Source organism: Patiria miniata, unplaced genomic scaffold (genome assembly GCF_015706575.1).
Source record: "Patiria miniata isolate m_02_andy unplaced genomic scaffold, ASM1570657v1 HiC_scaffold_13, whole genome shotgun sequence".
NCBI lineage: Eukaryota > Metazoa > Echinodermata > Asteroidea > Valvatida > Asterinidae > Patiria > Patiria miniata.
The window spans coordinates 8024834-8038475 of record NW_024037051.1 but is presented as its reverse complement, the minus strand read 5'-3'; the positions used below and the strand labels follow the sequence as shown (position 1 = coordinate 8038475).

The 13642-nt window shown below is 39.0% G+C and overlaps 1 protein-coding gene across 1 annotated transcript in view; it reads right to left on the bottom strand.

Moving 5' to 3' along the window:
• Positions 1-8153: 8153 nt before the first annotated feature.
• LOC119721191 (synaptotagmin-7-like) overlaps positions 8154-13642 on the bottom strand; it is a 32966-nt gene continuing 27477 nt past the window's right edge. The window contains 6 exon segments of the mRNA XM_038191097.1: positions 8154-8904; positions 8937-9372; positions 9375-9593; positions 9896-10010; positions 10988-11157; positions 13357-13475. Of these exon segments, the coding sequence (XP_038047025.1) occupies positions 9284-9372; positions 9375-9593; positions 9896-10010; positions 10988-11157; positions 13357-13475 (712 nt within the window). The 3' untranslated portion in view covers positions 8154-8904; positions 8937-9283.

Here is a 13642-nt window from a genome sequence, read left to right as displayed (position 1 = left end):
TCAATTTTGACCAAAAAATGAAATTCCTTGAAACTTGCTAGAAAGATGCCTAAGGGACTCTAGAACTCATTTCAACTCCATTTCTAGAAAGATTTGCTTTTCAAAAGAAAATATGGAACAACATTTATGAAAAATCAGTCCAAAATGGTAATTTATTTCTCACAAAATCGATGGTTTTTGCCCAAATCTTCAAGATATTGGATGTTTGAGTATTGATTGGTGCTCCTCTTACTTCCAAAGGAAGTTCTGCATTGTTTTGAGAAGAGTCAATTTTTGGCCAAATTTTGATAAAAATGAAAGGATAACTCTGCCTTTTTTTTTAATTTTGACCAAAAAATGAAATCCCTTGAAACTTGCTAGAAAGATGCCTAAGGGACTCTAGAACACATTCCAACTCCATTTACAGCTAGATTTGCTTTTCAAAAGAAAATATGGACCAAAATATGGTGAAAAATCAGTCACAAATGTTAATTTATTTCTTACAAAATCGATGGTTTTTGCCCAAATCTTCAAGATGTTGGATGTTTGAGTATTGATTGGTGCTCCTCTTACTTCCAAAGGAAGTTCTGCATTGTTTTGAGAAGAGTCAATTTTTGGCCAAATTTTGATAAAAATGAAAGGATAACTCTGCCTTTTTTTTTAATTTTGACCAAAAAATGAAATCCCTTGAAACTTGCTAGAAAGATGCCTAAGGGACTCTAGAACACATTCCAACTCCATTTGCAGCTAGGTTTGCCTTTTAAAAGAAAATATGGACCAAAATATGGTGAAAAATCAGTCACAAATGTTAATTTATTTCTCACAAAATCGATGGTTTTTGCCCAAATCTTCAAGATATTGGATGTTTGAGTACTGATTGGTGCTCCTCTTACTTCCAAAGGAAGTTCTGCATTGTTTTGAGAAGAGTCAATTTTTGGCCAAATTTTGATAAAAATGAAAGGCTAACCCCTTGCCTTTTTTTTCAATTTTGACCAAAAAATGAAATCCCTTGAAACTTGCTAGAAAGATGCCTAAGGGACTCTAGAACACATTCCAACTCCATTTACAGCTAGATTTGCTTTTCAAAAGAAAATATGGACCAAAATATGGGGTAAAATCAGTCACAAATATTAAATTATTTCTTACAAAATCGATGGTTTTTGCCCAAATCTTTAAAATAATGGGTGTTTGAGTATTGATTGGTGCTCCTCTGACTTCAAAAGGATGTTTTGCATTGTTTTGAGAAAAGTCAATTTTTGGCCAAATTTTGATAAAAATGTAAGGCTAACCCCTTGCCTTTTTTTCAATTTTGACCAAAAATTGAAATTCCTTGAAACTTGCTAGAAAGATGCCTAAGGGACCCTAGAACACATTTCAACTCCATTTCTAGAAAGATTTGCTTTTCAAAAGAAAATATGGAACAACATATAGTGAAAAATCAGTCCAAAATGGTAATTTATTTCTCACAAAATCGATGGTTTTTGCCCAAATTTTCATGATATTGTGTTTGAGTATTGATTGGGGCTACTCTAACTTCCAAAGGATGTTTTGCATTGTTTTGAGAAAAGTCAATTTTTGGCCAAATTTTGATAAAAATGTAAGGCTAACCCCTTGCCTTTTTTTCAATTTTGACCAAAAAATGAAATTCCTTGAAACTTGCTAGAAAGATGCCTAAGGGACCCTAGAACACATTCCAACTCCATTTACAGCTAGATTTGCTTTTCAAAAGAAAATATGGACCAAAATATGGGGTAAAATCAGTCACAAATGTTAATTTATTTCTTACAAAATCGATGGTTTTTGCCCAAATCTTTAAAATAATGGGTGTTTGAGTATTTATTGGTGCTCCTCTGACTTCAAAAGGATGTTTTGCATTGTTTTGAGAAAAGTCTATTTTTGGCCAAATTTTGATAAAAAAGTAAGGCCAACCCCTTGCATTTTTTTCAATTTTGACCAAAAAATGAAATCCCTTGAAACTTGCTAGAAAGATGCCTAAGGGACCCAAGAACACATTCCAACTCCATTTGTAGAAAGATTTGCTTTTCAAAAGAAAATATGGAACAACATATAGTGAAAAATCAGTTCAAAATGGTAATTTATTTCTAACAAAATCGATGGTTTTTTGCCCAAATCTTCAAGATATTGTGTTTAAGTATTGATTGGTGCTCCTCTTACTTCCAAAGTAAGTTCTGCATTGTTTTGAGAAAAGTCAATTTTTGGCCAAATTTTCATAAAAATGTAAGGCTAACCCCTTGCCTTGTTTAAAATTTTGACCAAAAAATGAAATTCCTTGAAACTTGCTAGAAAGATGCCTAAGGGACCCTAGAACACATTCCAACTCCATTTCTAGAAAGATTTGCTTTTCAAAAGAAAATATGAAACAACATATAGTGAAAAAATCAGTCCAAAATGGTAACTTATTTCTCACAAAATCGATGGTTTTTTGCCCAAATCTTCAAGATAATGTGTTTGAGTATTGATTGGTGCTCCTCTTACTTCCAAAAGGAAGTTCTGCATTGGTTGGAGAAAAATCAATTTTTGGCCAAATTTTGACAAAAATGTAAGGCTAACCCCTTGCTTTTTTTAAAATTTTGACCAAAAAATTAAATTCCTTGAAACTTGCTAGAAAGATGCCTAAGGGACCTTAAAACACATTCCAACTCCATTTGCAGCTAGATTTGCTTTTCAAAAGAAAATATGGACCAAAATATGGGGTGAAATCAGTCACAAATGTTAATTTATTTCTCACAAAATCGATGGTTTTTGCCCAAATCTTTAAAATAATGGGTGTTTGAGTATTGATTGGTGCTCCTCTGACTTCAAAAGGATGTTTTGCATTGTTTTGAGAAAAGTCAATTTTTGGCCAAATTTTGATAAAAATGTAAGGCTAACCCCTTGCCTTTTTTTTCAATTTTGACCAAAATATTAAATTCCTTGAAACTTGCTAGAAAGATGCCTAAGGGACCCTAGAACACATTCCAACTCCATTTGCAGCTAGATTTGCTTTTTAAAAGAAAATATGGACCAAAATATGGGGTAAAATCAGTCACAAATTGTATTAAAATGAATCCATCAAAAACAAATAAGTTAAATTGTAGGTACCGGTAACATGACAATGAAAAAAGTGACAAAGGACTGCGTCCCTCACACTTCACTCGAATACCAAGTCTTTGCCCGGGAACCAGCAGCTTGTGATTGTTTGGTGGTTGACTTGTGACTAACTTCATGATGACTTGTAAAGACTGGTTTTCCTCAGGAACACGAAAACCTTTTTGATAAAAATTGAACACTTAATCGAGCCCAGTTCCTTAAAGTGTTCCAAGTTTTGTATAACGAGATTGCCTGCTGTTCCGATTTTGGAATGGTTGCCAATGTATAGACACTTTCATTTCTGTCATGACGGACCCCTCCAATGGTAAAGTGCTAGCTAGTGTAACCCTTAAAGGGAAGATACAACATTTGCAAACATCAAAAAACGAAATGATCAAATTATCACAAAATACATCACTAAATTGTTAGAGAATGACAGTCTAAAGCATCCTGTACAATCGTGGCTCCTGGTGTGCTGAAATTTTCGAGAAAAACTGTATTTTTGCAACGCTGGTCGGCCGACCAGCGTTGGAGATAACTGGCTTTATTTAAAAAACTGCTCCTACTTTTTCATATTTAGTTCATCCGCATTTTCTTTGCAATTGATTACACACATGTGAAGGGGTACAGGCCTGCTAGACTGATTCTTTGACCTTACAATTCCCCAAAGTCTATAAAGAATAAATACGGTAACTAGCCTAGTGTGAGGACACCTATTGTCAACTCTCCTGGTAAGATAGAAAAAGGGCATTTAACAAGAAACTTGAAACTGTCAAGACTTAAAAGATGTATCTCCAGGTGGCATATAATTGCTCAAGACAACCATTTGCTTCTACAGGGTGTCCCCAAAAAATGCTCCACTCTCCTTTTTTTACAAATTCAAGCAAACCTGAATGCATAAATTGTCTTATTATGCATGGTAAGAATAATATGTGTCTTGGTTGTTATCTACCAAAAGAATTGGATCATACTATCAATCCACTAGGGACAGAAATGCTTAAATATGAACTCGCCTCCATTTGCCAACTGCGCTGGGGACTCAAATCACCAACTTTAAAATGTCGATTTTTGTCAAGTGTGCTTTTCAAAAATTCTACTTGGTATCTATTATGAAAGACCAGTCATCAGTCGTTATCAAGCATACAGGAGAAAACCAACCAACCATGGCATTGTCCATTTATTGGACTTTGACTAAAAATACATATTTGTAAATCAACCACACGTAACAATTGTTCACCTATGGCTGATTGTTCACAATTTAAGCTGAAGGATTTTCAATAAATATTCTATCATACAAAATATTTTCAGTTTTTGTCAACCATTTCTTCACCAGTTCTTGTCGTTTCTGGTCAATCTTTCTTCACTAGTTCTCGTTGATAAGTCTTTGAGTGTGAATTGTTTTTGGCTGAAAAGGCAATAAAAATGTGTCATGGTACATCTAGTGTGTAATTGTGGGGAAAGATGAGCAGTTTTAACCCTCAAGAGAGTTCCAGTCCAAGTGATACATCTGGGCTTTTCCTCTAATCTGTAAATGTAATATTCAAATTTGCAATGAAACACTTCATGTAGGCCTTAAACTGGGACAAAGGGGGAAAAATATTGCTGTATCACTTACCAATCTTCCTGTGCAATTATAAATAACATTTTTGGGGGAAATTGAAAATCAAACAAAATTACATTGGATAGCTTTTGCCTATCTCTTGAAAGAAAAATGAAAAACTTGAGCAATTTTGAGCTGGGGAAGATTTTTAATCATCTAAATAAAGTAAAAATCTGAATAATTGTGTGAGACCAAACAAAGAATGAAAGGCATGTAACTGTTCACATGGTACACCATGCTCTTTATAATGTCCATTTTCCCAGTACATGTAAACGTGTACACTGAATACGTCGTCCTATGAAATATACAAAAATACATTGGATAAATACAATATAGTACAACCAAGGCGTAATCATTGGTGTCAATCTTATTGGCAAAGTACAATGTATTGGAAACATTAGCATCTACATGTACGTGAGCACAAATTCGTGCATCAGCTGAAGCAGAAAATTGACATGCTGGTAGTTTTATAAATAGAGTTTTCATCGCACAACATTTGAGCAAGTTGCAGTATTTTGCTGAGACAGGAACAGTGGCGGATCCAGCATATACGGAAAGTGTGTGTGGGGGGGGGGGGGGGGGTGGGGGGGGTGGAGGCAAACCTGAACATGCAAGCCAAGCACAAGGACGGATCCAGAGCACAATCGGGTGGGGGGGGGTGCCAACATTTCCGGACATTTCTTGAGTGTGATTTAATGTGAAAAGCAAGGGGGGGGGAAATGTATTGCTTTCGTTGAGTTTTGTGGGTGGTGTACACAGTCCCAACCTGTTTTTCCAGGGCATATATTTGCTCGTGTTGGCGAAAATTTGAAGAGAATAAATGACCAGTTGACAGCAGAAGAAACAAGGAAAAAAGACAAGACGCCTCGGAGCGAAGTCAGTCGTGGCAATACATCATATGCACGCCTTGCTCATTCATAAAAAACGGACAAATAAGGTGGCCGGACAGCGACATCTCAAGTGGACCCCAACTGTATTTGAAGTCGAAAGGTAATTATTTATTTGGTTCATTGCGACTTTAGAGGCTATCATTCCAGCCAAACTTTTTTAGGTTCTGCAATTAACTGAAAAGCAGTAAATCTTAAACTAAGACCAAATATAAAACGGGCGTTTTATCAGTGGCTAAAACTGCAGCTACGGGTGACACGTGAGGATCGTGATGGCCTGCGGTTTAGCGTTCGATTAGCCTGGCTGTTGTGGCGAACCGGTCTGCCTTTACCCGAGTCAATACGGGTGAGCTACTCGAACGCACCCAGAGCCCAACAGACCTGTAGTACAATTTTCTTGGCTCCCCCCCCAAAAAAAAAACCCGTGAGCAATAAAATTTCAAACATAAATAAATCTTTTGTGCAGTAATTAGCCTAGAATACCCAAGAACCATAGTGTACATCATGTACATATAGCAAATTACACTGAATATATAATACAACATAAATAATAGTCTGATAATGAGATGTTAGTGTATATAAACAAATCAATGTTAACTTTTTTTATTAGAGTTGGAAGACAGCTTTAAGCATCACTCTTTTGAAATTAAATTGTGCATTTATATATCTATTTCATAGTTGATGTCCTATTTGCATTGCATAAACACTAATTAATAACAACGAAATAAAGGATTAGTTAAATTGCATTTCTTTTAGCACAAATTACTCCCCTCTCCCAATGTTAATTTCACTTTCTACCAGGGAAGCACTTCTTCCCGCATACCCGATGTCACAAAACTATGCAGTCATGTCACAACTTCATATCTCAATATTCTCAAGCACTTGAACATTTATTTATTCCTCATAAGATAAATGTCCCATGCGAAGGGCTATAAATATAATTTAACTATTATCATTTCTTTAATCATTATTATCCTTGGCATGAACTATATAATCTTTACAGTGCAGTCGAAAATACTTTTGGATATAATAAATCAAAGAGTTCTTTATATAATAACAAGTCAGGGGCGGCGGAAACGGGGGGGGGGGGGGGGGGGGGGGGTCGGGAGGGGGGGGGGGGTCGGGGGGGGGGGGGGCGTTTGCCCCCCCAGATTTTCCCAAGTGCCCCTTTTGCAGCCATAAATGTGCCCCCTCGAGCATTAAAGTGTCCCCTCGAGATAAAACAAAAATGCCCTTAAAGTATCTTACTATTTCTAAGAAGTAACCATTTCCCACTAATGGTATAGATATTTTTGATATAAACGAGGAATATGAAAACCAAGTCCCAAAACCCATACAATTAGCCCTGAAAATGGGCACATAATGCATATTTAGCATATAATCATTGGTTTTGAAGAGGGCCAAGTGTTCGGTGAAAAAAACGTGTTGACATTTCAGCACAGGTTTGCAAGTGCCCCTTTTTGGTGATGCCCCCCCCCAGTTTCAAACCCGTTCCGCCGCCGCTGTAACAAGTATCAGTACAACTTACAGTACAAAGTACCAAAATAAAACGGAACTGAAATTCTATTTCTACCATATACGTGTATCCCCTGCCATTACAGGGCGAGTAAAAAAAAATGGAGACCCAAATGACAGGACCATTGTCTTAATAAAGTTTTGCATGTAGCACTTTCAAAAGCTAGGACAGGAAAGCCCAATTAATAAGCGTTCTTTTAGTACAAGAATCATTCAAATCTCTCATGTACTTTTCAAGTTACAGAATTTTTAACACAACCATCGTGTTAAAGTTCTGTTCACGGATCACAAAAAAAGGTGTGTGTTCTTTCAGCAAAACGAAAACAATTCACACACATCCCTATTTTGTTTTGCTGAAAGAACACTTATACCTTTTCGGTGATACGTGGACAAAATTCCGTAACTTGAAAAGTACATGAGTGATTTGAGTGATCCTTGTACTAAGAGAAAGCTCATTTATTGTGCTTTCATATCCTAGATTTGAATAGTGCTACATGTAGAACTTCCTTAAAAAATGGTCCTGCGATTTGGGTTTCCTTTTTTTTTTTACTCACCCTGTCGTCCCTGTGTAGTATTGAACCCTTTCAGATTACAATTCAAAGAGAGACTGCAATGGCAACTTTTGGCTAAGTATAACAACTGAGTAACCCCCATAGTAACAAAAAGAATTAATCTGTGTTTTTGCAAGTCCAGCCTGTCTTTAGTTTCAGTAAATGATGTGACTTTGTGTTTAAGTTTGTAAATGTTTAGGAAATATTTTAAGAACCGTTTAAACGTTTAGCCATTTCACAAAGGAATTTTTTGCAGATCGGGTTGACTGACACGATACAAATGTGACTCAACAATGACCATCATAACAAAACAATAGCAGGCAGTCATTGAAAAAGTCAAAGTTAACTACGTGTACCTCGAATGTAATCAAGTACTGTGGTGGTTTTGTACATTAAACAGGTTTGAAAATGCAGTTACTTAGTTGTATTATGTATGTTTAAGGCAGATCGCGTGAACGTAGGTTACTCTTTATAATACGGTTTTCTTTAAACGTTTGGAAACTGTGTTAACGGCTTTAACAAAAATTTCATTTAAAGCGTTTAAACATTACATCCTTAGTTTCAAAATGGCCATTCTGTGCAAAGAGTGCATACCGAACAATATGAAGTGTATAATACACGCCATTGAAATCTCTACCAATTGGGAAAGTCTTTGGATTTCAAAACGATTGTTGCAGTGTTCTACTATACTTATAACAACCCATGTTTGTTTTTATTGTTCTACAAAATGAGTTGGAAGACATTTTTGGTAGGTTTACTGTAAGACCTAAACACTTGACTGGAAGGCAAAGACATTAGAAGGTGTAGCTCAGTCACTGAGGTGAAGCTCAGTCGCTGAGGTGAAGCTCAGTCGCTGAGGTGAAGCTCAGTCGCTGAGGTGAAGCTCAGTCGCTGAGGTGAAGCTCAGTCGCTGAGGTGAAGCTCAGTCGCTGAGGTGTAGCTCAGTCGCTGAGGTGAAGCTCAGTCGCTGAGGTGAAACTCAGTCGCTGAGGTGAAGCTCAGTCGCTGAGGTGTAGCTCAGTCGCTGAGGTAAAGCTCAGTCGCTGAGGTGTAGCTCAGTCGCTGAGGTGTAGCTCAGTCGCTGAGGTGAAGCTCAGTCGCTGAGGTGTACCTCAGTCGCTGAGGTGTAGCTCAGTCGCTGAGGTGTAGCTCAGTCGCTGAGGTGTAGCTCAGTCGTTGAGGTGTAGCTCAGTCGCTGAGGTGTAGCTCAGTCGCTGAGGTGTAGCTCAGTCGCTGAGGTGTAGCTCAGTCGCTGAGGTGTTCCTCAGTCGCTGAGGTGTTCCTCAGTCGCTGAGGTGTACCTCAGTCGCTGACCTCAGTCGCTGAGGTGTAGCTCAGTCGCTGAGGTGGTATGTGTACCGGTGCAGTTTCACAAGAGTGTGAAATAATCCTGAGGAAACTGGTGCTGTGCTTGACCTGTCGCCGGTACCCTGCATGCATCGTTCACACCCACTTACACACAAAGGTGTTGTGTGACGGTGACCAGCTTTCATTGGTTCCCTGCATCCAATCCTCTACAACACATGCAAAAAGTGGAAGACAGCTATCGGTGCACCTCCTTATTACCCTGTTTGCTATAAACACCGGGCAGCAAAATTGGAAAAGGTAAATACACCCAAACTATTTACACAGGACAAAAAAGGAAGACCTCCTTGATTATATCAGCCCATGTCTTTTAAGACATGCCACTGGGCCACGGGAGTTCTGGGTTTGTTCAACATCTCCGCCCAGTGACTGGTCTCTGAGGGGAGGCCTTGGAACCCAGTATGATCCCTCCGATGGTGTCGTTGCGAGACAGCCGGTCGTGGTCCACTACGGATATGATGAAGCTGGTGTCGCGGATCTTGTTCAGCGTGACGTGGAACATGAAGGAGATGTTGAAGACCGGGTTCAGTGTGTTGTACTTGACCAGGGTCTTCTTCTTCTCAATCTTCTTCTCCTGGAAGATGTGCCATACTTTGACATACGGATCTGGATGGAAGAGGGATTGGTCAGAATGGTTGACAAATGCACAAAACGAGAAGCAAAGTTGTTGTTGACACTTGCAGCAAAGATACCAGAGCTGAAATGTGTGCTCAACTTTATCAAATTTGGAGAGCAGAAACTTTTTTGGGGTGTGTTTCGCTTTAGTACAAGCTGGCTTTAGTAATGTTTTGTGCTTACGATAGATGTACATGTAGAAGGTGCACCCAGAATGGAATTTTTGAAGAAAGAAAAGGCACTTCAAACAGCAAACCATTTAAAAAAAGAAATAAATACAAAGTGGTACTGACCTGATTTGCCAGTAATATCCTTCGCAGCCAGGTTCTCACATTTCATGATGACTATTGTTATTCTGCCCGCTGTGGGTGCGAAGCACAGCGACACAAGGATCTTGCCGAGCTTGCCCTACAAACATTGCAGAAATACAAACAAAAACATATGGAGTCGGTCCTTACAATCAATTTTTTTGTCACTTTAGTTCTGGCTTATCAGGTTTTGCTTCTAGATTTTTTAGCCTTCCTACAAACTATGGGTGTGCATTTATGGGTGGCTTTTAGCCTACAAACAAGGGGTGTGCATTTATGGATAGTACAGGAACCGGGTACCTGATTGAAAAAGCATGGGTACCTCGATACCCATTAAAGAAACCCAACGCCAAACATGCCAAACTCAAATCTCGAAAGTTACTGTGTAAACTGCAGCTTTCGCGAGTAAGCTTTCATGAGCAATTTGTAAAGTTGGTATCAGGTGCCCGATCTCATAATCTAGAACTGGTTCCTGACATTAACAGTCGGGTACTCAGGTACCCGGTTCCGACGCACAGCCCTACTACATATGCAATATCATATACCTCTTCTGGGGTGTGTTGGGAATAAAAAAAAACAAAGGAAGCAAATGACAGCCAAGACAAAACAGTGAAAGAAAAGACGTTGAAATACAAAACAATTTCAGAATTCAGAAAGCCAACTCAGTTGTCCAGCTTGCTTCCCTGTGTGCTTTTATTAACGCTTCCCTTCAACAAGGCTGAGCGGAGGTTATCGAATCTCTCTCCCCTGTTTGTTTTGCCAGTGCCATTTTTGTCAAGCCTTTCTAAGTATTGACAATGTTTTAAAGACGTTTAGACCGAAATTTCTGAAGAAAACAAATTGGATGTGCATGGAGTGTTTACGCAAAATGGCAAATGCTTTGTCCGACTGGGCTTTGCCAAATGCTTTGTCCGACTCGGGATTTAGGATGTTCCATTTATTGGGTCCTGGGGAATTAGTGGTGATAATAAACCCACAGGTTTGTCTGTTTATTACTCATCCAAATGTCTATCTATCTGTCTGTCCTTCACTGAATCCCAGACCCCGCCCCCTTCCCCCTTGCAGGTTATCACTTACAGCTGACTTGGTGCTGGGCGTGAGCGCCTTGTTGATTATCAGCTCCTGGGTCAGGTCAATCTCCGCCAATGGGAGGTTGAGCTCCCCGATGGGGTCGTTCCTGCTGAAGCGATCGTAGTCCAACACCTCCAAGTGCAGGATTCTCTCTTGGAGTTTGTTATATGGGAAACCTGCCGAGTGGGGAATGAAAAAGAAGGACAGATAATGTGATATATCATGTATGTGGGGTACTATGTAAATGAAACCATTAACCTTAACCGCACTGAATCCTTCAAAATCCTCTTTGCCAAAGTGGAGGAATTTGGAGGATTGAGGTTAAAAAAAAAAGTGTCACACGCTCTGTATCATGTTATGCGATATCGCGCCCGGCTGTTGTTTTTTTACAAAACACTGCATTCGAATTGACCAATCAAACCATTTCGTTCTGATTTAGGAATGAAATGATGTCACGATTTAGTAAAATCGACTCTGATTGGCTGTATCATGTTACGCGATATCGCGCCCGGCTGTTGTTTTTTTACGAAACACTGCATTCGAATTGACCAATCAAACCATTTCGTTCTGATTTAGGAATGAAATGACGTCACGATTTAGTAAAATCGACTCTGATTGGCTGGCGCTCGGCTTGCATATCTGCATGTCAAGATATATCAGACGTTATACAGGGGATTGGCTCCATGGATAATGGGTGATACTCAGACTACAGTAACGGTAGATCAGCCATTAATACTCAACCTTATACATACATGTATATGGCATGGCAAAAGGCATTTTTTCGAAATCCCAGCTTTGTTTTCATCTTCGGCATCAAGAGATTTTAGGGGAGGGGGGACTCTGGCAAAATGTTGGTGCACGTTTTGCTTCAAGAACATTATAATTGTATGATATCTGGTCAAGATGTGGTTTGCTTCCCAGTGAATCAGAAATATCAGAGATAAAGTCAAAGCCAAGTCTTCAATATAGGAAGAAAAAAAACCCTGAGTTGATACATATATGTACAATGAATGTGCCATTGGTTTTCTTGCACATAGGAAGATTTGCGATGAAACAGGAAAGCGCTCCTGGCAAAGTGACAAGAGAATGTCGGTAAAATAAGATTTTAATCTGCCCATGGATGGATAGAAGTGACAGATGTTATCAAGTCTTTTGAATGTCAAGATATCCACGGAAGCCAATTGAAGATGCTTTTTAAAAAACAATATTTTTTTCTCCTAACATATTATGGATACGTATGTTTTGTTTTAATGGGGAAAAACCCTACATTGTTTTTTAGATGTTGGGCGTTTGCAACAAAAGGGTTTTCATTTTGTGTATAAATGAACCCGCCCTGCGAGAGCCGAATTATTGTCGGGCTCCAAATAATTTGAATTTTGTAAACAAACAATTCAATAACCAAACAGCGGTGGATTTTTTATGTTCGGTGTCTCATTCAACGTGACTAACTTTTATACTGCTAGGGAAATAGCAATCGAAAAGAAACACATCTATTTTTCGGGGTGAAACCCAAAACTAGCACAGGGGAATACCGGTACAACTTGTCTTACCTTCAAACAAGAAGGTCTCATTGCAGACTGGATTCAGCTTTTTCCGCTTGACTTAAGTTTCTTACCTTCAAACAGGAGGGGGCCCCTTCCAGACTGTATTCAGGGTTTTTTTCCCGCTTGACTTTAGTTTCTTACCTTCAAACAGGAAGGTCTCATTCCAGACTGAATTCAGCTTTTTCCGCTTGACTTTAGTTTTTTACACGTACCTTCAAACAGGAGGGGGCCCCTTCCAGACTGTATTCAGCTTTTTTCGGCTTGACTTTAGTTTCTTACCTTCAAACAGGAAGGTCTCATTCCAGACTGTATTCAGCTTTTTTCCGCTTGACTTACCTTCATACAGGAGGGGGCCCCTTCCAGACTGTATTCAGCTATTTTCGGATTCAGCTGTTTCAGGCCCCTTCCAGACTGTATTCAGCTTTTTCCGCTTGACTTAGTTTCTTACACGTAACTTCAAACAGGAGGGGGCCCCTTCCAGACTGTATTCAGCTATTTTCGGATTCAGCTATTTCTGGCCCCTTCCAGACTGTATTCAGCTTTTTTCCGCTTGAATTTTGTTTCTTACATGTACCTTCGAACAGGAGGGGGCCCCTACCAGACTGTATTCAGCTTTTTTCCGCTTGACTTTAGTTTCTTACATGTACCTTCATACAGGAGGGGGCCCCTTCCAGACTGTATTCAGCTATTTTCGGATTCAGCTATTTCTGGCCCCTTCCAGACTGCATTCAGCTTTTTCCGCTTGACTTAGTTTCTTACACACAACTTCAAACAGGAGAGGGCCCCTTCCAGACCGTATTCAGCTTTTTCCGTTTGACTTTAGTTTCTTACCTTCAAACAGAAAGGTCTCATTCCAGATTGGATTCAGCTTTTTCCTCTTGACTTTAGTTTCCATTTTATGTTTCTTGTTGGGTAGCAAAAGCACCTTGACAAATGGGTCACTGGTACCACTACAATACAGAGAAATCAAAAATAAACATGTTAAAAATTCAAATGTAGGCCTATTGTGTTAGAAATCATTACGAGCTGTGCCAGAATACGTTTATATAAACTTAAAGATTTAATGAGATAAATCAAACATTGTATCCACGATATAAATCATTCAACAACTCCAGAA